Source organism: Monopterus albus, unplaced genomic scaffold, assembly GCF_001952655.1.
Source record: "Monopterus albus unplaced genomic scaffold, M_albus_1.0 scaffold294.1, whole genome shotgun sequence".
NCBI lineage: Eukaryota > Metazoa > Chordata > Actinopteri > Synbranchiformes > Synbranchidae > Monopterus > Monopterus albus.
In genome coordinates, this window is record NW_018128174.1 from 148,947 (window position 1) to 173,312 (window position 24,366).

Here is a 24,366-nt window from a genome sequence, read left to right on the forward strand (position 1 = left end):
CCTTAAACCCTTGAAAGCAGGCAGTTGTGTTTCTCTTGTGCAGTAGTTGAGCTGATAACTCCTTCAGATGTGGTAGAAATGTGGTGTGTAAGCTGGTGACTCCATCATGTGAGAGCTGTTGAGCTCCACCACCATGAAGCTGGAGACGGTCATATACTGGTAGTTAGACGCCGTCCGACCAGGTCACAGCGTGTTGTAGGGCCTCTCATAAAGCCTTGGCGGTTTGTTTAGTGGATTTCAGCGTCTGTGTTCTGTATGTGCTCTGAATAAAAATGTTTCATTGTAATGCAGGATTAGTGTGGTCAGGAAAGTGAACGGGCTGCGTCGCTTAGCAGCCGCAGCTCTGATGGAGACAGAGACCTTATGCAGTCTGGACACTGCAGCAGATCATAATAAATACACTTTGGCCTGGAATGACCAGTCAGTTAGTTGATCATAAATTGTTTTGATAAATTAATCATTTAAAGTCTGTTTTCGAGCAAAAACACAGACTGAGTGAATTGATTGTTTGGGATTCACTGGCAAACCGAGACATGAGGAGTTCATTTATTTTCATTTTGTTAACCAAACTATGATTCGAGAAGATAAACGGCAGATTAGTTGATAATACAGATTGTGTCGGATGCTTCATCATCCATTAAATACACCCGACCAGATTAATCAGAGCCTTACAGCGTCAGAGCATTAGCCCAGGAATAAACACTGCCTTTATAAAACTCAGGAAATATTGTTCCACTTTCCGTAGTGTGGAATTAATTCATTTTCTCTTGTAGTTTATTTTGTTAATTTCTTTTGCTCTCGTTTCTTCTTAGGTTGCAATAAAGATCATCGATAAAACACAGCTCAACCCAACCAGCCTACAGAAGGTGAGTGACCTAATGTGTTTACAGTGTGTGTGTCAAGGTCAAAGGTGCCTGTGGAGCAGTGAAGATGGGAGTGAAGAGTACCTGAACCTACAGGTGTTTTGTGACTTAGAGTTATGTACAGATGGTGACAGATGACAGGACAGCCCAACACACAGAGTCCCAGTGAGGTGCTGGGTTTTGGCTTTGTGCACGTGTGATCCAGCGAAACAAAACTGAGCGAGAGCCGTCACCTCAGGCCTGTGTGCGGTTTCCAGACAGTTACTGTTGCAGTGTTTTCTCATCTGGCTTTGCTGTCTGTAATAAATGCCTCATTAGTTGCGACATATTTCTTCGTATGCTTCTCTTTTGACTGACGTTATGCACATTAACCTCTCATCGTTGGCTAGTTGCACAGTCATAGTGTCAGTGGATGGTAAAGACTGAGTATGATGATGGCAATAATCTAAGTGTTTGACTTAAATCTCACCATCCTCATCCCACTAATAGAGCTGATGTGACACATTAGCTTCATCAGAATTCAGCTGGGTCTTCATCACATCGCTTTGTCTAGAGAATCGGTTTAATCGGTTTAAGTTAAGAAGCTGCTACCAGGAAATGTTTCAGCCTGTTATCAGAGTTGTTTCAGATGATTGACTGTTCTTTGAATTGACTCCAAATCAGGACTTTTATTTACAGTCTCTGTCTGGGTGTGTGTCTTTTGTGCGTTTTCACACAGTTTTTGACTTTTGCATCAGATGTCCTTTCTCTTTGTCGCTCGGGTTGTTCTGACCTTGTGTGGAGTTTGTGTGACAGTTGTACAAACAGCTCATACAAGTCTGTCTTTGTTGTGCGTCTGTTCCGCTGACCAAACGTTGGCCTTGTGTCTTTATCAGCAGCTTCACTGTAGCACATACACTCACTCACAACATCTAAATCAGAAGTGCATCACACACACAGCTAGCTTATTGTTGACTACTCAGCTGGTTAGCTAACCGCTCCAGGCTGTCCAGCACTCTATTGATTATACAGAGCAGTGTTATTGATGGTGTCTGTCGCTGTGTGCTAGTTGGTCTGCCCGGCCTAGATACTGGACCACAGCAGGTTTGTCATTCTGTAGACATCAAGTGAAATGGGAACCAAAAAACAAGTCCAAAGTCCCACTTCTTTCAGTAATCCTACTCCAATTTTACAAATTTAGGGGATTGTGGGGCCACTTGTGACCCTCAGGTACATTAAACGAAACCATAGTTGTCTCTGGAAGCGTTGACCTATTTGCTGTGGTCCTCACTGGTTTATTTCTCGCCTTGGTGTTGTGATTTGATGCAGTTAGAATCAAATGGTGGCTTGAATGTGCTGTTTCTGTGTGACTTTAGACACTAAAATACTTTTAGAGTTTCTGTTCATCCGACATCGTGTCACTCAACCCACTGTGGAGCTTAGAGTATAGAGTCCGCCTCACAGCGCAGTCACTATCCTATCAGTGTTATCACCACCTAAAGACTATGGACTCCCCTGTAACCGAGGTAAGACCGAGGGGGTGGCTGGTTGTCTCCATCGCTCACCACTGTTTTGTCAGAGCATCATTTCTGTTCCAGCAGTGAAATGCCTGTTTAAAGGCACCGTGAATCCTGAGATCTTTAAGCTAAGACCTAATACAGAACTGTTGGTGTGTGTGTGTGTGTGTGTGTGTGCGTGTGTTATCTGCACTGTGGTAATGGTCTAGTGCTACATAGCTACCGGTCACATCCTGTCAAAATATTCCTTTAATAAAACAGGAGAGAAGCAGAACGTCCTTGTGTTCCAGCAGCCAGAACAGTCATTGTTTGAACTGGTCTTAAGAAAAATTGTCAAACAATAATTTGTCTATCAAAATTGTCAGTAAATTGTAATTAATCTACTAACCCACGTCAAGCTTTTTCACCTTTGTCGCCATTAGATCAAATAAAATGTGAGTACATAGTGAAAGTATGCATAAGATTTCTCCTCAGTTATTTTTATGAAAGCATTATGCTGATTAAACAACAGCGGCTTTACATTACTGGGTCAGCAGGCGACATACCTGGTGCCTCGGCACCGCTGTGGCCTCAGGACCGTCGGCTGATGCTTCTCTCTCTTTGTGTCTGGATGAAAACATGACCTAAGTGCAGCGTTAGTCGACACTGAAAAGCATTTATTTGTCAAACGTTAAACAGCTTTGTCTTTCATGGTAGATTGATTTATGTGTTTCAGTGTCTCTGATGGAAATGCACATAGTTAGCATTTTAACTTAAACAACATTAATATTCAAAAGATGTAGTTGGGATGAAACAGACGCACACAGTAGCTTCTGTCGGCTCCGATTCTCTGGACAGAAGCTCCGTCTTGCACCTCCCTCTATATTCTCTGAACTTATCTGTAGCTTTGGGCCCCGTTTCTCTCTCTCACCTGTTATTGTCTCTTCATCATGTATTTCGTTGTCTTTGCTGTAGCTCCGTATTCCTCCCCCTGTGTTATGTTGCAGTAGTAGCTGTACTGTCCTCACAGCTGTTCGTACCACTGCAGTATGCCTCCTAAAGCCATTTCAGGTACAAAGGGACTGAGTTCAGAGTTTCTTGAGACCACCAGCGCCGCCAGAGTGCCACTGTGCAACCTTCCTGCTTCACCTAAGTGCCAGCCTGCTCCAGTCAGTTGTTTGATGCATCTGACCTGTAAACCATGCGTACCCTGGTGTGCTTATGGTGGATCGACCATGCGACTGATGGAGGCATGTCTTGTACAGGTTTCATTAGAATCAAACACACGTGCCTAAATCCTCATTCATACTCCTAGTGACAAAATGGAAAAACCAAATACAACAGTGGGTAGAGTGAAGACTCCTGCCAGTTTTTCTAACTACAAACGACACCTTCTGTAAACAGTTTAGTCGTGTTGCCTTTGGGTGTTGAGTATCTTGGAAAAGAACATGTAATGCTAAGTGTTAGTTAGACATGAGAAATGATATGATGAAAGAAATGGAAAGCCCATCAGTCGACTGAATGCTTTTCAGTACTTTACTAATAGATGCAGGAGCCTTTCTCGTGCGTTCTTCTCCTGCGCTGTGTTGCTGCATAATCTACAGACGATGCAGGGCCCAGTCAAAAGCCTGGTGTTACTTGGAGAGAATTTATGGGCAGCTATCCAAGATGAGTATGTGCACCAAGTATACAAGAGGGACGGGGTCTAGGCCACCGTCTATGAAGTAGGTTTTGTCCCTTGCCCAGGCCTCCTCAGCCAGGAGCCGGATTCCAGAGAGGCAAACAAAAGGGGCCCCTGAGTTGAGGTGGGATGGGGCCATGATGGGGCTTTGGCACAGGAGCAGGGACTCTGAGAAAGACAAGATACCGAGCAGAACCAAAGCAAACGCTGTGCGTGAGTATGGCCTAGGAGGATAAACTCACAGCCTGACACGGTCTCTGCTCCGCCTTTGTATCCACGTGTAATGCCATTATCTGCATTGTCCCTGTACGGGCGTTTGTACACAGTGATATTGCTGCTGCTGTGTGCTTTGTTTTTATTGTGCCAGTGTGTAACGGGAATAATTGGACAATAAAGGGAAAAGAGTGTGGACAGGCCGAGAACAGGCGGTTTTCCCACAAGCTCAACTTCAACAGGGATAGAACAGCAGAAGAAGAGGTCGCTGCCCTGCCATGCTTCACTTGTGGACTCTCTCTCCCCTTTCTGTGCCTTGTTTAGCCAACATCCATAAAACTATATTTAGCTCTCCTTATTTAATCAAGCTGAGTCAGGATTCTTGTGATCTGGGTCAGACTGCAGCAGAACAAGTCCAGAATCCAGCTCCTCTTAACTTTTGTTTTGTTCCTGCAGCTCGTTTTTATCATTGCACTGTATTGTCATTTACAATGCGGACGCTAAAGTCTCTAATTAATCCACCCAGACCTACATGAAGGGAGGGGAGGGATTGGTAGGAGGTGTTCATATATTAAGTTTTTTATGGTAATAATGTAGAAGGGCGCTGCTCCCAGCAACACACCGGGTCAAAAGTCTATTCAGATGTTCCCCAGCAACAAGAAAAAGAACGAAATCCTTGAGTAACGTTGCTCCTTAGAAGACACATGAGGTGTCAACTGTACATATCTATTGATAAACTAGTACAGACTGTAGATACTCACTCACACTCTGCACTGCTGTTATTGTATTTCTGGTTAGATGCTAAACTGTATGTTGTTGCCTTGTACTTGTACATGTGTAATGACAAAGTTGAATCTAATCTAATAAGGTCAGTTGTTTCACGTACACTTTGTTTTATTTAGGTGTTATGTGGCCAGAGAATGAAACATAAAGTGCTTAACCCACATGGCAAAACTAGTCAAAGTTCTCACTTTATTACCTCGATCACACAGATGTCGGACACTCTATTAAAACTGTTCAGCTTTCTTGAATATTGTAATCTGATTTATGGTGCAGCGTTGGGTTTCCCCTGCCGATAGCACCACTAACCTGCCAGGCCTTTTCATCCATTAGTTATATACCCAGAGTATCATGTGTACATCCTTTTGTTCATCTGGGGAAGGGTTGGCCTGTCTCATTACTGCCAAGGAGAATCCTGCCATGCAGTTATGGCATTCTGTAATAGACTTTGTGGTTGTCGAGTGAAGCAGAATATTTCCAACCAAAATGGCTTTACATGATTACTAGATACCTACAACTTTTTGGATCTTACTTGGTGTTGGTGTTTCAGTATTTCGGGAGCCTCTACCAGACACATATCCAAGAATAAACCCCCGCAGACCAGACTGACTAGTCTCCATAGTCGCTGAAGCCTTGAGGCACAGGTTTATATGGAGGTGCACCTCGCTATGACATGGCTTTGCAGAAAAACCTCTATAACAACACCATAACCCTTTAATGCACAAGATTTCCTTCAAGTTTAGGCAACCACTTTAACATTACCTGTTAATTCCTGTGTTACAGCTCATAAAGAACAGCTGTGCTTTCCTGAAGTTCAACACGCCCGTAGTTGTCATGAGGACTTACAGCCTCTGAGTGCAGCAGAAGTAAAGATCTGCAGTAAATAGTTGCTACATACCAACTGCAGTGGCGTATAATGTTTCATCTAAATTGCCAGACTAACGGACTGAGAGCAGGACTGTCTCATTCAGGGGCTTATTGAGGAGAGGTACTCTGACGTGGGCGTAGAGAGAGAGGCCTGCACATTCATTCGTCCCTTTTGTTTTTCACTCTGCTCCTTTTTTCTCTGGTCTCATGATCGGCTGCAGCTGACGAGTGGACGTGTGCTTTACACTGTGTGGCGTGTTGGTCAGTAGAGATATGATGGCGCTGGCTGTTTAAAAGTGTCAGCTAGACGGGCATTTTCGGTTCCTCATTCCTCACTTTCAGCGTCACTGTTTTCTTCCTGCTCCTTCTCTGTGTGTGTGTGTGTGTGTGTGTGTGTGTGTGAACAGGAGAGGAAAAGCACAGGCACATGGCCTGGATAAGCAGGTCAAAGGTGGACAAACTGGCAGACCAGGCACATGAATCAAACCCACGCAGCACCACTCTCACAGTGAGAAAAATGCCAGTCGGTCCTTGAGTTCCTCTGTGTAAATTGTTGTAGCAGTGAGCACTGCGACTTAGCAGCTGATAATAAATCCTAGTGAGAAGAAAGAGATGGTGAGGATGTAAATGCTCAGAAGTTGATTGATGCTGCCTGAAAGAAGGGAAGACAGGGCAGAAGAGATTATAAGAAGGAAGGAAGAACAAAAACAAAGGATGCTGGAAAAGGAAACCCTGTCAGATCATATCACTACTCTCTTTTCTTGCACTGAAAAATGTCACTTGTAAATATTCTGGCCAGAAGAGTTTGAAAGAATTCTCTAAACCTGACGGTTTTAAAAAACACAAATAAATAAAATACAGCAGTTATGTGTCAGTAGGCTTTGTGTTTGTCTGTGTGTACGACTGCCGTGTGCTTGGCATTCCATGACTTCTCACAACCCCCCACACCATGGATTAACCCTGTAAAGCCTCAAAAAATAGCCAGAACATTCAAATTTTTTGCAACTGAGATGTTTATTAAACCTTTTAACAAAATCCACAATATAATTCATGATTCAAATTCATGATTCAAGATTTTTATTTGCCATATATGCATAGACAGACGGTCCAGGCATATAGAAACAGAGGTGCCATATTATTTAGATTATTTCTATTTCTTGTGTATCACATTTGATACATGGGGCATTTTTGGTGATTTTTTTTTTCCGCTCAGAAACGTCACATATCAAATATGATACAAATGGTTTTATAGGGTTAATACCTGGGTTAGCATTGCAATAAAGACGCAGGGCCCCCGCCACCGGGGCCAGGAGCAGGTTATATAAGAGTGTGTGAACATAAGAAAGCCAGACAGTGATGCTCTTCTGTTGGCTCTGTGTTGATTTTACAGGAAAAATTGATTGTAGCTGACACAATGGCACCAAGTGCGCAATAAGAAAGCACAACAGCGCAGCCAGAATTTCCTTTTAGGCCGCGTTCAGACTGAGTTTCAAAGGGGTGGAAACAATGCAGCCCTCTCCTTTCCTTTCTCTGGGGGATTTCGTTCACCACGGCCGGCACCGGTAAAATGACACAATCCCAAAAAGTTGGATCTGGTTGAACCTTAACTGCACCAGATGGTGACATTACCTGGCAAAGGCACTGCATTGACCGATTGCGTAGGTGGGGGACGATTAGGATGTGGAGTCTTTTGTTTACCTTGTCAGCATGAACATTCACTGGTATTCATGGTCAATTCCGGGCCCCAGTTAACGCACCACAATGACACGCTGTGTGTCGGATAAAAACACAGTTTAAATCAGAATCGGCTTTATTGGCCAGGTGTGTTGGACACACGAGGAAATGGACTCTGTCATTGGTTAAGTGTCCATCAGAGCGACAGCCTGGGGGAAGAAACTGTCCCTGTCCCTGGTTGTCTTAGTGCACAGTGACCTGTAACGCCGTCCAGAGGGGAGGAGTTCAAACAGATTGTATCTGGGGTGTGAGGGGTCAGCAGTGATCCTCTCCACCCTCCTTTTGACCCGTGAGGTGTACAGGTCCTCCATGGAGGGCAGGCTCACACCAATGACCTTTTCTACAGTCCTGACTGTCTGCTGAAGTCTGTACTTGTCCTGTTTGGTTGCTGAGCCAAACCAGACAGTGATGGAGGTGCAGAGAACAGACTCGATGATTCCTCTGTAGAACTGTATCAGCAGCTCCTGGGGCAGGGCGAACTTCCTGAGCTGGAGCAGGAAGTACATCCTCTGCTGTGGCTTCTTGGTGATGGTCCTGATGTTGGACGTCCACTTCAGGTCCTGGGAGATAGTGGAGCCCAGGATGTTAACAGTATTTTTATCTTATCAGTGCCGACACGCTGGTGGTTGAACTGGTGCTAAGGTGGAGCAGGCTACGTTAGCAGCATGGCTAACCGAAACACTACGGAAACTCAATTCAATTACACACCTTCCCTCTGGACCCGTGTGTTTAAAACACTGCAGCTTCCTGTAGCACTCAGTAGAGAATGAGTATGATTTAAACATATTACCAGCCAGAGAATGTTTCCTGTGCTTCTCCAACACATCATGTTAGTCTTATAGATTTACATCTGTAAGAAATCACTTTATGCCTACAACAAATTATTTTCATCATCTGTCTCATCTGTTTTCCACAGCCCGACTGTGAGAGCAGTGATATAAAAAAGCAGCAACATCTTATACAAGAGAAGCTTTTTTCAACTTTTTTAAAGGATTTAAATATTTTTTTAGTCAAAATTGTCAATTAATTTATAATAAAACTTTAAAACTCATCATTTGTACCCATTTGTGTGTCTTAGTTGTTTATTTAAATGTTTTTAGTTACAGTCAGTTGCTTGGCTGGGTTTTGTGGCCACGGTGTCTGCACAAGCATATGTCATATAAACTTTGACCTTTGACCTTGATAAGCGAACTAAACGGGTCTTTTTTTCCTCGGGGTCGGTTGCATACTACATGGGGTACAGTACAGGGCTGTGAGTCGCTACGTGTCTGACAGCCCTGTACTGTAATTTAGTAAAACATCTGGCCTAATTGATTCATTGTTCCATCCATCCATTATCTATACCGCTATTCCTGAATCCCTGTATGTGTATGTGTGTGTGTGTGTGTGTGTCACTGTCAAATAGAAGAAGTAGCTGATACCGAAAAAATCCTACCAGTAGCTGAACTGACAGACGGCACAGAGGCTCTTGTCTTTGGACTGTGGGAGGAAGCCGGAGCACCCGGAGAGAACCCACGCAGGCACAGGGAGAACATGCAAACTCCACACAGAAACGAACACGGAACCTTCTTGCTGTGAGGCGACGGCGCTAACCACTGCGCCACTGTGCCGCCCTATATTGCTTATTTACCCTTTGCTGTTGCCTTAAATAAGGATATGTACAAACTTATTGAGAGCCGCTTGTGTCCAACAAACCTGGCCAATAAAACTGATTCTGATTCTGAACAGCGGTGTAGACAGACAACCACACTCACTCCTACGGGCAATTTAGAGTCGCCAGTCAACCTAAGCTGCATGTCTTTGGACTGTGGGAGGAAGCCGGAGCACCCGGAGAGAACCCACGCAGGCACAGGGAGAACATGCAAACTCCACACAGAAACGAACACGGAACCTTCTTGCTGTGAGGCGACGGCGCTAACCACTGCGCCACTGTGCCGCCCTGATTAATTTTTCTTTACTAAATTACATGACTGTTGCTACATGTCTGACAGCCCTGTCATGTAATTTAGTGAAATGTCTGGCCTAATTGATTCATTTGTTTAGAAAGTTTTCACAGCAGCCGTTTGACGTCAGATTATTCCAATTTAAATGTCTGCTGTGAAAGAGGTTTGGTTTATTTCTTCCACTTCTGTGGTTTCCTCAGCCCCAGAAAGTGGCGAAATCTTTTCCAGAATGATTTCTGTTTTGTCGTGTTTGTGACGACCTTTCCAGAGACCACAGCGTTCTCTGTGGCTTCTTGATCATGGAGGGCACTAGGGAGGGGCTCCTGGTCCTCACATGGTGAGCCATGCTGTTCCTCAGGGTTCTCAGGCTGTTCACAGCTGGAGAGTTTCTCAGCATTGAGCTGATTGAGCTGATTTCTCAGCTCCTCCAGCTCTGTCTGATAGAGCATGGCCTTATGATCAGCTTCTTCCTGTATTCTAGTGATCTCTTGTGCCATCTCATTACGAAGGGTGTCTGTCTCGGTCCTCAAGGTGACGATCAGCTTTGTATCTTGCTCCATCCTGAGCTTTACAGTCTCTAGCTCACGCTCAAGGGTGTCTTTCTCTGCCCTCAGGGTGTCTTTCTCTGCCCTCAGGGTGTCTTTCTCTGCCCTCAGGGTGTCTGTCTCGGTCCTCAGGGTGTCAGCCAGCTTTAGATGTTGCTCTGCCTTGTGTTTATGAGCGCTCTTTTCAGAGATCATGACATTCAGCTGTTGTTTCAGGTCCACCAGATCTCTGTTATAGGACGTGGTCTTACCATCAGCTTCTTCCTGCATTATTTTGATACAAGTCTTCAAGGTGTTGATCAGCTTTAAATCTTGCTCCACCCTGTCTTCATGAGCATGTTTTTCTTCCTCTAGCTCATACTGAAGGGCGTTTTTCTCAGTCATCAAGGTGTTGATCAGCTTTAAATCTTGCTCCATCCTGTTTGCATGAGCGAGCTTTACAGTCTCTAGCTCACGCTGAAGGGCATCTTTGTCCGCCTTTGGGGTGTCGACCAGGTGGACCATGTCAGCGTGAGACCTGTTTTCAGTGTTGTGCGCTTCATGAAGTGCTTCGCAGTTCATGTTGTCCTGGTTTGTGGGAAATGTACGTAGGAAGGGTCTTGTTAGTTGAACTCTCTTCATTTTTTAGCTGGTAGAATCAGTTTGTTCTTGAACACTCTAGTATCTCTATAAACAGATTTATTAGTTATTAGTTATTGTCTGTTGTTAGTTATCGTCTGTATTAGTTGTGTGACCTACTCTCCTCACAATGGTGTGTTATTTGTAGAAGGTCTGAAGTTGAACTGTCTGGTGAGCTGCAGTTACTGCAGAGATCAAAGGCCCAATGGCAGTGATGATGTCATTCTAGTCTGCTTTGTTCCGGAATGCTGCATGTTTACATTCAGAATCACCATCTCAGCTAAATGTGCTAAGCTAACAGGCTAGCTCAGTAACATTCAAACCCATTTTAAAACCTGATATTAATCTCAAAGAGGAGATATTCTATAAAGCAGGTTGGGTGAAAACATGACTTTCTCTGAACTCAGAGTGAACAAACTCCATTTTCACCTAAACCGGTTTGAATAAGTCTTGTTTGCTGTTAAAAAGTAGACAGTTTGTATTTCTCTGCTCTTCTTCTCTGCTGCTTTGGTGTGTTCCCTTCCTTTGCCAATTCAGAAAATACCTTGTTAAAATTAATCATCATGATCAACATTGTGTATAAACTCTTCATATGGTCAAAATCAAAAGTCTGGGAATGCAAAATAAATTACTAAATCACCTTTGTATTTGAAATATTATTACTTAAATGAAATTACAAATTAGGAGCAGACATAAACCGCAAAGAAAACACCACCAAACAAACAAATTGTTTATTTTTACTTGTTAAATTTCACACATTTATGGTGATTATGGTTTGGAAGCTTATTTTGCTTTGTTAACATCAAGGTGATGCACAGTTGTTTGTTTTATGAAGGTTAATTTAAGTAGAGTTGACATAAGAAGGAACTCAGACTATACTCAGGCAGGAAAGTCAAACTTAGAGATTTGCAGATTGTTTGTGAAGGTTTGACCATATTACTGTTCCATTTTGTTTTACATATATATATATATAATATTTTTTTTATAATTTCTCAACTTTTCATTGATTTCTGTGGTGAAACTATAATTTCCCATAATGTCCCATTATGATGCATCTATCCTTTAGCAGTCTTTTAAAATTGAGCTCGCAGACGAAAACTGTACATTGATTAGACAGAGAAAGGCGGGGCAGCATCAGAGTGGCAGGATGAGGCAGCGGACTGGGGGACAGAGGTAGGGCACAGCCACGCAGGAGGGCCAGCACCACTGGGGCGCTCGCTTGAGTGGCCCATGGAAAGGTGTGTGTGTGTGTGTGTGTGTGTGATTGGCTCCAGCCCCCCACGACCTTGTTTAGGAATAAGTGGTGTAGATCATGGATGTACTGATGTCAGGGTAATGCTGCAGTAATTGTCACTAACGTTGGTTACACATCTTAAAATAGTAACACAAGCAACTTTTCAGTTCAAGCGAAACGTCAATTTACGTTTCCATTGTTTTCTCACCATTAAATTTCATATTCTTGGAATTCTGTGGATTATTCTGTATAGACCTGTGTGTGATCTTGAGTCTGATTGACTGTTCCCTTTTCAGCTGTATCGAGAGGTACGCATCATGAAAATGCTCAACCATCCCAACATCGGTGAGTCACACTGCAGAGCATGACCCTGTGTACGTGGTGAGCGTACATGTGTTTCCAGCATCTCTCTTCTGTGTGTTGCAGTGCGGTTGTTTGAGGTGATTGAGACAGAGAAGACTCTTTACCTGATTATGGAGTATGCCAGTGGAGGTGAGTGGCATCCCCGTTACCACCGCCATCGTTTCCAAGTATTGAGTGGTGCCACCTAGATTCATTACTTTGACCCTACTTTGAACTATGGAGCTCAACTGACAGACTCATTTATTTAGAGTGTAACAGTTGAGTTCAGTACATTTGTCTCCGTTTTCATTAATGACATTTTAGATCTGTCTGTGACAAAGGCAGTCAAAGCTGCTTCACTCCTCTATTGTTTTCTCTGCTGCCTTTCTTTGTGCACTTCTATTCGTCTTGCTCTTGAACGTTGTTCGACTGTCTCCCGTGCACTTTCTATTTCTGCAGCTTCTCTGTTTTCCCTTGTTCTTACCTCATTATCCCTTAATCTCTCACTGCTGCTCTCTGTGTTACGTTCAGTGCCTAATAAGGAGGCAGCAGCCTGACGTCGGCCTGTTTTACTGTTCAGGATGTCTAGGGCTACATGTCGGGTGTACACACACGAGCACATACTAAGGGATGAAACATTTTGAATTTGCAAGATGTGGACACTAAAAATGAAGTTAGGATGCTTTCAAATATTGTCACAAGCTATTTTTATTTATCAAATAACATCATACAAAGTGCATTAAATCAAAAAACTAAACCAGAGCAGTGTTTGCTGTCACCAGCATTTGCCTTTAAAGCAGCACCAGCTGACCCCAGTTACCTGGCAGGTAAGTTGATCCAGCATTTTGGAAAACTTGCCACAGTCCTCCTGTGGATTGAGGCTGCATCATGGCCTCCTGTCTCTTCATGTAATCTCAGACTGACTCTGTGAAGCAGAGATCAGGGCCCTGTTGGGACCACACCGTCTGTTGCAGGACTTCTTGTTGCTGAAAATAGATTGAGCCCCCATGTTGGGGCTTATTGTCATGTTGCAGAATAAATTTGGAACAGATCAGACACCACCCTGGTGATACCACATTATGGATAAACATCTAAAGTGTGAAAAGTAATATTAATCTACTGCAAGTGTTGGTGTAGGAGCTAGAGGGAGACAGGATGTGCCACACAAAGATGCAGTGCTGTGCTTTGGTGTATGCAGAAAGGAGCATGTGACTATTAAACAACTTCCCACCTGCATGAATTACAGCATGTCTTCATACTTTGCTCTTCCAGGTGAAGTGTTCGACTACCTCGTGTCTCACGGCAGAATGAAGGAGAAAGAAGCTAGAGCCAAGTTCAGACAGGTCAGTAACATGAGCATCTGTTGGTTTGTCCCAGAGACTGGATATAAAAATGGACCATGTGACAAAGCCACCACAAGTCGATCTCCCCCTGGTGGCAGTTTGCAGTATAGGTCATAATCCCCATCCCCTCCATGCTAGTGGAGTAGAAATCCAAACAACAATAAAATGTTTCCCAAAGGTGATTTTGGTCATTTTAGGTCGATATTATTACCCTGATTGGTGTACAAGTAGATATTTTTAAATAAGCTGTGTAATTCGTAGTTTAGCTGCCATTTACATTAAGTGCAGTTATCTTCACTAGTGTCTGATGCCTTTTCCCCTCTCTCCTTCCTCAGATTGTCTCAGCAGTGCACTACTGTCATCAGAAGAACATTGTTCACAGAGACTTGAAGGTAACTACACAGTTTTTAATAGAGACAGTACAAATGGCCCATGCATAGTCTGTTCATGTACCTGAAATGGTCAAACAGGGCTGTTTTCAGCCATTTAAAAAAAGCTTAATACACACCAGCTTTAGTGTTTTATCTATTACACATGAGTAAAACACATCACTTCCTGTATGCACTGAAGGAAATTATAGACTGCAGCTTTAAGTTGCAAATATATGGATAAGCAGTCTCAGCTGTCCCGTAACGGTGCATGATTATAGTTTTTCTGTACGTTTCACTGTTAGTATTTTGCCCTCAGGCGGAGAACCTGCTACTAGACGCAGACTCTAACATCAAAATAGCTGACTTTGGCTTCAGTAATGAGTTCACTGCGGGCAGTAAACTGGACACGTTCTGTGGCTCCCCGCCTTATGCTGCCCCAGAACTCTTCCAGGGGAAGAAGTACGATGGTCCAGAGGTGGACATCTGGAGTCTGGGCGTCATCTTGTACACACTGGTCAGTGGGTCCTTGCCCTTTGACGGACAGAACCTAAAGGTGGGTCATGTGAAGGCTGTGTTGTTCTAGTCAGGAACGTCACCGGAGATGAATGAAAGCCCCTGTGACGACAGTGCTCGGGGTTTTGCATTGAGTACAAACGAAAATGGGTGCAAGAAATGTACAGCAGCCTTTTCTCTATTTGTTTTCCTTCATTGTGCTATCACTTGTTTTGGGTACACCACAGAAAAACAATGTGCCACAGAGACATAGACTCTGTTTATATAAAATAATTTCACATGCAGTCACCTGTCATTGCACTTCTATAGTTTTTCCTGCGACAAGAAAACTCTCAGGACATGGTTACAACCAGTATCACGATCATCAGTGTAGATTACAAGGACTTACACACTAAACTATTGAGCAAGATTTTAAAAAATTGTTGCTAATCAGGTTGAACTTTACGGTCATGTTAGCATCATGTCAAAACTGACACACCTTTATAACCACACAATTGTGCATCACAGTAAGGTACTGTGTATCGCATATGATGTCACCAAAAGACGACAAACTTGTATTTAAATAGTTCCGAACTTTTAATAACTTGATGTCCTTGTTGTACGAATGTGTGATGTGTGCAGGAACTGCGGGAGCGCGTTTTGAGGGGAAAGTATCGCGTGCCCTTCTACATGTCCACAGACTGCGAGGGAATCCTGCGCCACTTCCTGGTCCTCAACCCCGCCAGGCGCTGCTCTCTGGAGGTAACGTATTCTAAGTGACCGTAGCGGCACCGAGGGATCGGGCTGAACACTGCAGCCTGTTTGATAGACAGATGAAGTGTAGCTCAGATTTTAGTCATTTGTTGTATTTTTTCAACACCTCTGTTTTTTGTTTTTTTCTCCTAACCAGCAAATAATGAAAGATAAATGGATTAATATTGGCTATGAGGGTGACGAGCTGAAGCCCCACACAGAGCCTGAGGAGGACTTCAGCGATACCATCCGCATTGGTAACACACTTTTCAAAACCATTCATGTGACAGGCTACAGCAGAGAAAAACAAATATTCTCTGAGCATGAACTGGGAGCAGCTGGCTAAGTCTTCAGCTCTCACAGGCTGGGGACTCGGACTCTGAATGGGTTGTGCTCAAAGCCTCGGTTGTGGCCATAAAGTCGTGGGTTCCTTTCGCTGGGGTTCTGACACTCAAAGCCCTATGGGATGTCTTGTTTTACTAAGTACTTAAAGTGAGTCCGGTGCTCCAGACTGGTTGTGCTAGGTGTTAAGTTCAGATCCTGCATATGGACCAAGCACTGAGGGTCACACCAAGCAGTGCACTGACGCTGAAGCTTTCATAATCTGTTCCAGATGTGATGGTTGGAATGGGCTTCACCAGAGAGGAGGTCAGAGAGGCTCTGGTCAGTCACAAGTACAACGAGGTCACCGCCACATACCTGCTGCTGGGATGCAAGAATGAGGTGAGTGTGTGTGTGTGTTTGTTTGTTTATACTTTGTTTATATTTTCACCTTACACAATTAGGTGAAAAATCACTAGATGAAGCTACAGTTAAAGGTGTGTGAGATTCAGCTGTAACGTCACAGTCATAACAAAACCTGTTAAATTCAAGGTACCGTTCTGATTCACTCTGGTCTGTGTGTGTGAAGTTACCTGGACCTGGTTACAGTTGTGACTACGTTGTCCTGAAAGAAGCTTTAAACAACGTAATAGTGCCTGTCTCCAATTAATAGTCCTTTGTGTTTGGTTGTCTGTGTGTCAGACGGAGGGCAGTGAGTCTCGGTCTGGAAGCAGTCTGAGTCTGGCTCGAGTCCGGCCCAGCGCCATCACTAACGGAACCAGCAAACACTCCACTTCCTCTTCCTCCTCCGGAGCACCGTCATCTTCCTCTGGCCAGAAGCCACAGCGCAGTGCCTCGACCTACCACCGCCAGAGACGACACTCAGACTTCTGTAAATGCTGGCAGAAGTGACAAAGTGGAGTTTGTTAGATTAATTTGACCTCACTGAGAACTTCTCTCCTGTCTTTCAGGTGGTCCATCGGTTCCAGGGTCAACGCACCCCAAGCGAAGTCCCAGTGGTGTAGGCGAGGGGGTGGGGCTTAAGGAGGAGCGACTGTCGGTTCGCAAGCCAAGCACCAGTACTGTTGGGTCCCGTAGCCTCCCGACCCCCTCTAGTCCCATGGTTAGCTCTGCTCACAACCCTAATAAGGCCGAGATACCTGACCGACGCAAGGAAGTCAGCTCAGCCACAGTAAGGCCAAAAAGATACTGTGTGAATCATCCCTAATCAACCCTAACCCTGATCAGTCTGTCACAAACCCCAGTCAGGTTACAGTCTGGAGACGGCAAACCTCAACGTCTTCCGCAGAACAGAAGAGAGCTGAGGAGGAAATGACTGTAAATAGCTCAAGACCAGGGGTGCCCACACTTTTTTGCCTTGCGAGCTACTTTTCAAATGACCAAGTCAAAATGATCGACCTAACATTTGGCACGTGTTTTACGGATACATCTAATTTATTTTTGGATGGCACGCGATGTACCAACACTACCTTTGCTATCTACCGGTCGATTGCGATCGATGTATTGGGCACCCCTGGTCTAGATGAATAATAAACTATAGATCCAACAGGTGGAATGTGGAGATAATGGTTGTTCAGTAAGATAAGCCTGAGAAACGCAGAGTTGAGTGTGAACAGGTGAGGACAGTAGATTAATGTCAGATTAACCCTGTAATGTTCTGGGAGTTTGCCCAACCAGTCCACATGTGTTTCATGGATCTGGAGAAGGCATTCGACCGCTCGGGCATCTGTTTTGGATGCCTCCTGGGCGCCTGGAAAATGGATGGATGGATGTTCTGCACAGCAGATACAGGCAGAGTCATGACAGGGAAACGTTTGTTTTTAAATGCTGTCACTAATCCACCACATTATGCTCAAACACATGATGTGCAGGTGTTCAGGACATCATTTACTGTCGTTATCAGCAGGCTTGTGTGACTTTGTGTTGTGATTCTTTCTCCAGAATAACATCCCTGCTAGTGCCATGGCTCGAAGAAACACGTACGTGTGTACAGACCGGTCCAACACCGATAGACACTCGCTGCTGCAAAACGGCAAGGACGGCAGGTAAGAGGAGTCTGTTAGTGCATCTGTTACCATATCACAGTCAGAATGATCCCCTCACAAGGCTGCTATGGTCAGTGCCATCGTTCAGCCACATCCACTGGTCATGGACGTGTATAAACATATATATTAGGAGCAATAAGACTCAGGATCATGACAAGTGAAAGGACCGTCTTTGTCGCCGTTCTGTACCTGTGCTGTCAGTCTCCCCAAAGCAGATGATCAGGACTCGCTGTGCTGTGTAATAAAGTCGGGCAGACGTATCATCACCTCAGTTCACCCAGTACAGAGCAAATCTGAGTCTGTTTCTTTGTTCCAGTTCTGAATTTCACTGTATTTTCTAGGGCTGTACCTGACTAAGGGTTTTGTTTGTCAACGTCAGTCAGCTGTTCAGTGCGACTGTTCAAAGAATAGTTTTTTTTTTTAGTCTTTTAACCCTAACCCGTTAGCCAAATATTTTTAAACTCAGTTTCTCACAGCTTCTGACATTTAGTCCCATAAACATTCCCTGTCTCAGGTCAGTTAGTGTGAAGTGTCAGAATAGTAGTAGAGAAAGATTCATTTCAGCTTTTATTTCTGTCATCACATTCCCAGTGGGGCAGACGTTGACATATCCTCGGTCAGTATTGGGTAGCGCTGTTTTTAAATTGATTAGCTTGGGTCAAACGTTTCAGGAAGCCTTCTGCGAGCTTCTTACACTAAATTGTTGGAGTTTCAGCCTGTTCCTCTCGACGGAACTGGTGGAACTGGGTCAGGTTTGGAGGCCTCCCTGGTCACACACGGTTTTTCAGTTCTGCCCACAAAGTTTCTATGAGATTGAGGTCAGGGCTTTGTGGGGGCCACTCCAGTACCTGGACTTTGTTGTCCTGAAGCGGTTGCCACAGTGTTGGAGGTGTCCCTGGAGTCACTGGGACCAAGCTACAACTTCCAGGCTGATGTCTCGAGATGTTGCTTCAACATATCCTCATCATCTTCCTTCCTCATGATGCCATCTATTTAGTGAGGTGCCCCAGTAAGGGCCACTGACAAAGCCCCTGACAGCATGACGCCACGTCCCCCTGGCTCACAGTTGGGGTGGTGTTCTTCAACTTGCGAGCCTCCGCCTTTTTCCTCCAGACATACCGATGGTCATTATGGCCAAACAGTTCAGGTTTTGTTCCATCAGACCAGAGGACACTTCTCCAGAGAGTCAGATCGTTGTGCCCATGTGCAGCTGCAAACTGTAGTCGACTTTTTGTGGCGTCTTGGAGCAGCGGAAACGTTTTGCTGTGGTTACAGATACTTTGGTGCCTGTTTTCTCCTGTGTTTTCATTTGAAAACACTTCTAATAAAGTACAAATCTCACCTTTGGTTGCTACATAGTGCCCCTGACCAGAGGGAGAAGCACTGAGCTGCTTGGCAAACCAAAATGAGGAGAAGACAACAAACTAACGCAGGCTGTGGCTGCCTTCTGTTGTAATGCAGACTGGCTGAGAAAAAAGCTAGAAGAGTCTCAGTCGTCCGACAGGTTTCCCAGCGAATGAGCTGACTAATCAACATTTAGGGGTCAGCTCCCTGTAGGAGCGGTAGGTTAAAAGATGGTCTCAGTAAGAATGACAAAAACAAGCGTCATGCACAAGCTGTTATTGAACTGTTTGTGTTTATTGAATGCCATTGCAGTGTAAAAACAACAGCAACCAGATTGAACATGATCAGATCAATTACACAGTTTGAACTTGAATGCATCTTTTTTATCCCAGTGCAGAAATATATTCATATTAATAGTGAGAACAGTGTGAAAGTTTATTATAATGGCTTGGTTTAACCCTGTAAATCCTGACACATCAAAAAATAGCCAGAACATTCTAATATTTAGGAACTGAGATGTTTTTTAATAAAATCCAAAAGAAGATTCAAGATTTTTATTTGCCATTTATGCATAGACAGACAGTCCAGGCATATAGGAATAAATGTGCCATATTATTTAGATAATTTTTATTTATTTATTTTTTTGCATCACATTTGATACATGGGGCATTTTGGGCTTTTTTTTTTTTTTTTTTTCCCCGAAAACCCCGAGCTGAAGAGAGCCAAGGTGAACTTTGTATTCTCAGACCATGCTAGTAAGTCTGCTGCAACAAATATTGATTAGCCGCCCATGTCAAAGACAGGTGTGTATGTTTTTGTGTTCATGCACATTCTGTAGATGTTCCATTTTTTTTGCAGTCAAACATCACAAGCCATGTGGCCAGAGGACAGTTTTTCTTAGTGTTGCCATGGCGATGCAGCAAAAGGTCGCTTGGAAATGTTCTCTACCAAGACCTCATGGGTGTGCATGTATGTGCACTTCAGTGCAGCAAATTGTATCAGATAGAGGATACATGGAATGGATAATATAGTCTAGGACTCCAAAGAAAAACATGAATGAGCAGATCTACTGGTCATTTTAGGTGGAGTACATGTTGTGGGCTGCAAATAGAGCAAGTATGGACTTTTGTTTGTCAGAAAATCATGTAAAGTGCACAGACATGCTCACGTTTACCAGTGGTGATGCTTCAGAAAATACCCAATGGAAACCAGTGCTCTGGGTGGAATGCTGGCCGACTGGTTTGTAAGAAACGTTTTGGATTTCACTCTGTTTTTTGACTCTCTGAGCACAGACATACCCAGCTCTGTTACATTTAGACGTCACCGTGAGGCTGCAGCTCCATTTTGTAGTTTAGCAGGAAGTGCAGGGAATGTAGGAATGGAGAGGCTGCAGCTCCATTTTGTAATTTAACAGGAAGTGCAGGGAATGTAGGAATGGAGAGAAAAGGGTGTCTGGAAAAAGGAGGGAGGATTTATAGAATGAATGAAAAAAGCAGAGGGAGAGGAAGAGATGGGCCTGGGACAAAGGGAGGGCAGCAGCAGGATGAAGAGAGGACCTGCACTGTGCCAGCATAACCCTCTACCTGCCTTGGAGGGCTGGTCAGTGTGATGCCAGAGTGGCTGATGGGACGCACAGTCCTAAGGTCTGAAGAGACTCGTGTGAAATCCTACAGGAGAGAAGCCGGTGGGCTGAGTCTGTGGCCGAACCTTTTACACTACTGCACGTTGTTTTACTGCATGTGATAATTGACCCTGTAGAGCTGAAGTGACCTTCGTTACAAGATGATTAGTTACATTTAAAACGCACCTGCACTGTTTGGCGTTTTGTGACTTTCAACGGCGAATAAACGACATTGAAGATTTCTTCAAAATAGTGTTAAAATATCGTCTCGTCCTCGTGAACCCAGCATCGCAGGACGCACTCCAATGTACGGCCTGTGATTTGTGTAAGCTTTTTGCATTCACTAAATGAAATCTTGATTGCATGTTCCACTCTTTGTTTTCCTCCTCCTCTTCCCATCCCTCCAGTACCTTGTCCCACCGCCTTCCCCCTGCTTCCCCCTCAACCCACAGCATCGCCGGTGCGTCTGGGGCCTCCTCCTCATCCTCCACACCCTCCTCCCGCTTGTCCAGGGGGTCCACGGTAAGGAGTACTTTCCACGGAGGGCAGATTAGAGACCGTCGTCCTCCCTCCCATGCTGCCCCAGCTTCCCCCACACTGTCCCACGATGCCAGCCCACTACCCCACGCCAGGACTCGGGCTACGACCAACCTGCTAAGCAAGCTGACCTCCAAGCTGACCCGGAGGTAAGGGGAGAAGCCGGGTTTCTTTAAGGCTTCAGTTGCTGGTTTAGCATAAAAGTGATTTGTTTTTTTTTTGAGGGGGGGGGGGGCTGAAGCTGAAACAGGAAGAGGAAGAATGATAACTGGTAGAAATCAAGACAGAACAGATTACAAAGAAACTTTAAGGTTCATGGCTCATTCAGACATTTGCAAGTTTTTAAGGCTTGTAGTCGATTGTTTGTGATTATTATTGCTTCTCATCCAAATGTGAAGTGAAGGCAGACTGTGTGTAGTCCTGAAAGTGTGAAAGGTCGCAGCTCTCCCAGGTCATTTAGCTAACCTCGCTGCTTGTCACCACCTCTGCCTTAACAAGTACTAACCTACCAGCCTTTCTTCTTAAGTTTTACAGGCCTCAGAATCTCTACTTCTTAATCTCAGACCTGGGTCTAATAGTGTTGTAAAATATTCGTACAGTTAGTTTGTTTTTACCTTGCCTAAACTTAGAGGTCTTTTTCCCAGTCCCACACCTGCCTGCAGCTGTAGGGATTATGCCCATGGCCTCCTGCAACTGAAACTCCACCTGCCCCATCCTGTAGAAAATATACTTTATAGTTAACACCTGAAAATAAGCCTCATCAAAGTAAGACCGAATCACAAACTGTGTCCCTGAGCAGCAGCTACAAACAGGCCAGACAACCGTGCTATTGTTTAGAAAACAGATTAAGTTTGGAGGTTTGGATTTAGGGATGTCCTTTCTAATTGTAAAGACATTTACATCTTAGTTAGAGGGAGAAAAACAAATGTGTTTGAATGAGAGAGACAAAAAACTGAAACTGACTTAAAAGTGCTGACTCCTGTTTCCTTCAGCCTTTGGTCACCTTTCTGAACCTGTGCATGCAAGAAGGATGTATGTTAAATCAAGAACATGGTTCAACTCCAGCTGTGTGACCTGCACATGCTGTTAAGTGGAACTCTAAAACAGAGAGAACCTATTTGACCCAGGTCTGCAGGTCAGACGGACACTGTTTCTCAGGTGCTTGTTGTTGCTTTCTCTGTTTGTCTCTTTAACAACTTTTGCTTTTCCTTGCCAGTCACCTGCCAGTCTTCTCTCCTGAACTACAGTACTCATAGTCTGATTTGTTCTTCTCTGCCTCTTCCACTTGTGCTTCTTCCTGTCGTCATCTCTGTGTCAACGTCCCTCATTCATTCAATGTCTGTCTGACTGTTATTTTTCCTTTTTTCATTCTTCTCTTCCTTCTCTCTGCTCCTAGGGTCACTCTTGACCCTACTAAGCGTCAGAACTCAAACAAGTCCATGTCGGGCTGCACCCTCCCACAGGGGACAAAAACAGTTAGTAAGTTTTCTTTTCCCATGTTTTCCGGCTGCTGTCTGACTGTCTGCCTGCCACGTCATCCCCTCTACCCCTCATTCGCTGTCTGTTGCAGGTTAGAGTTTAGTGATACAAACATTAATCCGAGGTGAAGCTGCTCCACGCACAGGAATTTAATCAGTGGTTGAGTTTAGTTGAACACCTGTACTGAGTCGATGTGATCTAGAGAACCTCTGGTCCTGTAGGAGATGGAGGTGGACACTATAGATCAGGTCTCCTGTCACAGCACGCTGGACAGTTTACTCCTTTTCTTGTAAATAAATTGAACATTAATTTAGAGATAAAATAACCTGATCAGAATGAACACGTTTGGTTCATCTTAACTGTTCAGTTTCGTATCATAATGCTGACTCGTATTACAGTATAACCACATGTGTTGAAAGCCTAGTTACCTTAGTATAGATGATTAACTACCATCTCATGGTGCAGTGTATCGTCACTGTGACCAAAGTCTTATTTAGACAACTTTCAGACTGTGCCCATAAAGGTTTGGCTCAGTTTACACCGATTATTTCTTTCTGTAGAGCAGCTTTATGTTTGTGTGACTACAACTCAGATCAGCAGCTGTCTGCCTGAATGTCTGTCTGTCTGTCTGTCTGTCTGTCTGTCGGCACTGCTCGTGTCTCTGCTGGCTGGGCTTTATGTCGTAGCACTCACCGACGGCTGGAGGTGACTCCTCATCATTTCCCACTTCCAACAAAACACGCTATTGGTTTTCTGGAACAAGTGGTGGGCATGTTTTATTTATTTATTTTAGGTCTGGCTGTTGAAGTTTGTCCCCATTTCTACACAGTGGATTTTAATGTTGGCATTAGATCAAATGGAGCAGTTGTCTGTTAGGCTTGTATGGGCAGAAATCACCAGTCACACACACAACTGGCTTTTCAAATAATCAGCCTTATGGAGAAGTGTTTGTGTGTCCCCTGGAGTATGTGAGTTTACTGCTACTCAGCTGCTGTAGCCTCGGCCTCGTAATCAGCTCCGTGGGTTTGTGTTGTTAACAAATCAGCAGTGAGGCAGCAGGATCCAAGACAGGAAAGGGACGGACGGTGCTTCATTGGTGTTTTATACGAGACGGAAGGCAGCGGGTAAAAGGCAACGTAAGACCGTTCACTGCTTCTGAGGCAAACTGCTGTTAGTGTGTTCTTTATGGGCACACATTTGTCCATCCTGTGCACAGTTTGCCAAATATCAGCGCCATGACATCTGTTTGACCGATGATGTGTCGGTGATCTGAAACCTTTTTGGTGTCCGTCCTTTGGGATCAGAGAGCAAAGGCTCCTTCTTGAGCCAACGTTTGGCACTAATATTAATGGTCTCACGGGAAAGAACCTGTGGTCAAAGAGGCACGGAGGCCAGCGTAAACACAACACATTGTGTTTAGAGTTAATCTCCTGGTGATATCCATTATCAGATGTCACGCTGAGAAATTTAGAAAACCGAAACCTGAGGAAGGAGCAGGCTGAGGGAAGGCGGAGCCTGATAAAAGGTCAGCTATGATAGCGAATCATACAGCAGCTGTTTTAATCAATAATCACTTTGATCAGTCGGTTTCTTCAGATGTCTTGTTTTAAGTACAGTTTCGAGGTATCTGTACTTTGAGTGCTTCTACTTCACCACACTTTAGGGGCTAATATTGTACATTTATTGGCTAAGTTGTACTCTTTACTTCTTAGAACCACATTAATAGAATAGAAGTCATTAATAG

General features: G+C 44.3%; 2 protein-coding genes across 2 annotated transcripts in view; one reads left to right on the top strand and one right to left on the bottom strand.

Annotated features, from left to right (window-relative positions):
* Window positions 1-24,341, top strand: part of mark4b (MAP/microtubule affinity-regulating kinase 4b) — a 39,050-nt gene extending 14,709 nt beyond the window's left edge. Inside the window, exons 3-16 of the mRNA XM_020623238.1 lie at window positions 813-866; window positions 12,250-12,298; window positions 12,380-12,445; window positions 13,568-13,638; window positions 13,974-14,030; window positions 14,326-14,562; window positions 15,144-15,263; window positions 15,412-15,511; window positions 15,868-15,977; window positions 16,278-16,467; window positions 16,547-16,767; window positions 17,538-17,641; window positions 21,014-21,292; window positions 22,540-24,341. Of these exons, the coding sequence (XP_020478894.1) occupies window positions 813-866; window positions 12,250-12,298; window positions 12,380-12,445; window positions 13,568-13,638; window positions 13,974-14,030; window positions 14,326-14,562; window positions 15,144-15,263; window positions 15,412-15,511; window positions 15,868-15,977; window positions 16,278-16,467; window positions 16,547-16,767; window positions 17,538-17,641; window positions 21,014-21,292; window positions 22,540-22,750 (1,869 nt within the window). The 3' untranslated portion in view covers window positions 22,751-24,341. The remainder of the gene's footprint in view (window positions 1-812; window positions 867-12,249; window positions 12,299-12,379; window positions 12,446-13,567; window positions 13,639-13,973; window positions 14,031-14,325; window positions 14,563-15,143; window positions 15,264-15,411; window positions 15,512-15,867; window positions 15,978-16,277; window positions 16,468-16,546; window positions 16,768-17,537; window positions 17,642-21,013; window positions 21,293-22,539) is intronic.
* On the bottom strand, window positions 9,472-11,627 carry LOC109973559 (protein Hook homolog 3-like). Its single transcript, XM_020623243.1, has 2 exons — window positions 10,149-11,627; window positions 9,472-10,085 (listed from the first exon to the last, which is right to left on the bottom strand). Exons 1-2 carry the CDS (start codon window positions 10,720-10,722, stop codon window positions 9,727-9,729), a joined length of 933 nt encoding a protein of 310 aa, XP_020478899.1. The 5' UTR covers window positions 10,723-11,627; the 3' UTR covers window positions 9,472-9,726.
* Window positions 24,342-24,366: the final 25 nt, after the last annotated feature.

Excerpts from the sequence above, each read along its gene's own strand:
- LOC109973559 (XM_020623243.1), bottom strand. The coding sequence starts at position 10,722 with ATGAAGAGAGTTCAACTAACAAGACCCTTCCTACGTACATTTCCCACA. Across the intron at positions 10,086-10,148 it reads GAGGGCAGAGAAAGACACCC|TGAGGACCGAGACAGACACC; the intron begins TTGAGCGTGAGC and ends TGATCGTCACCT.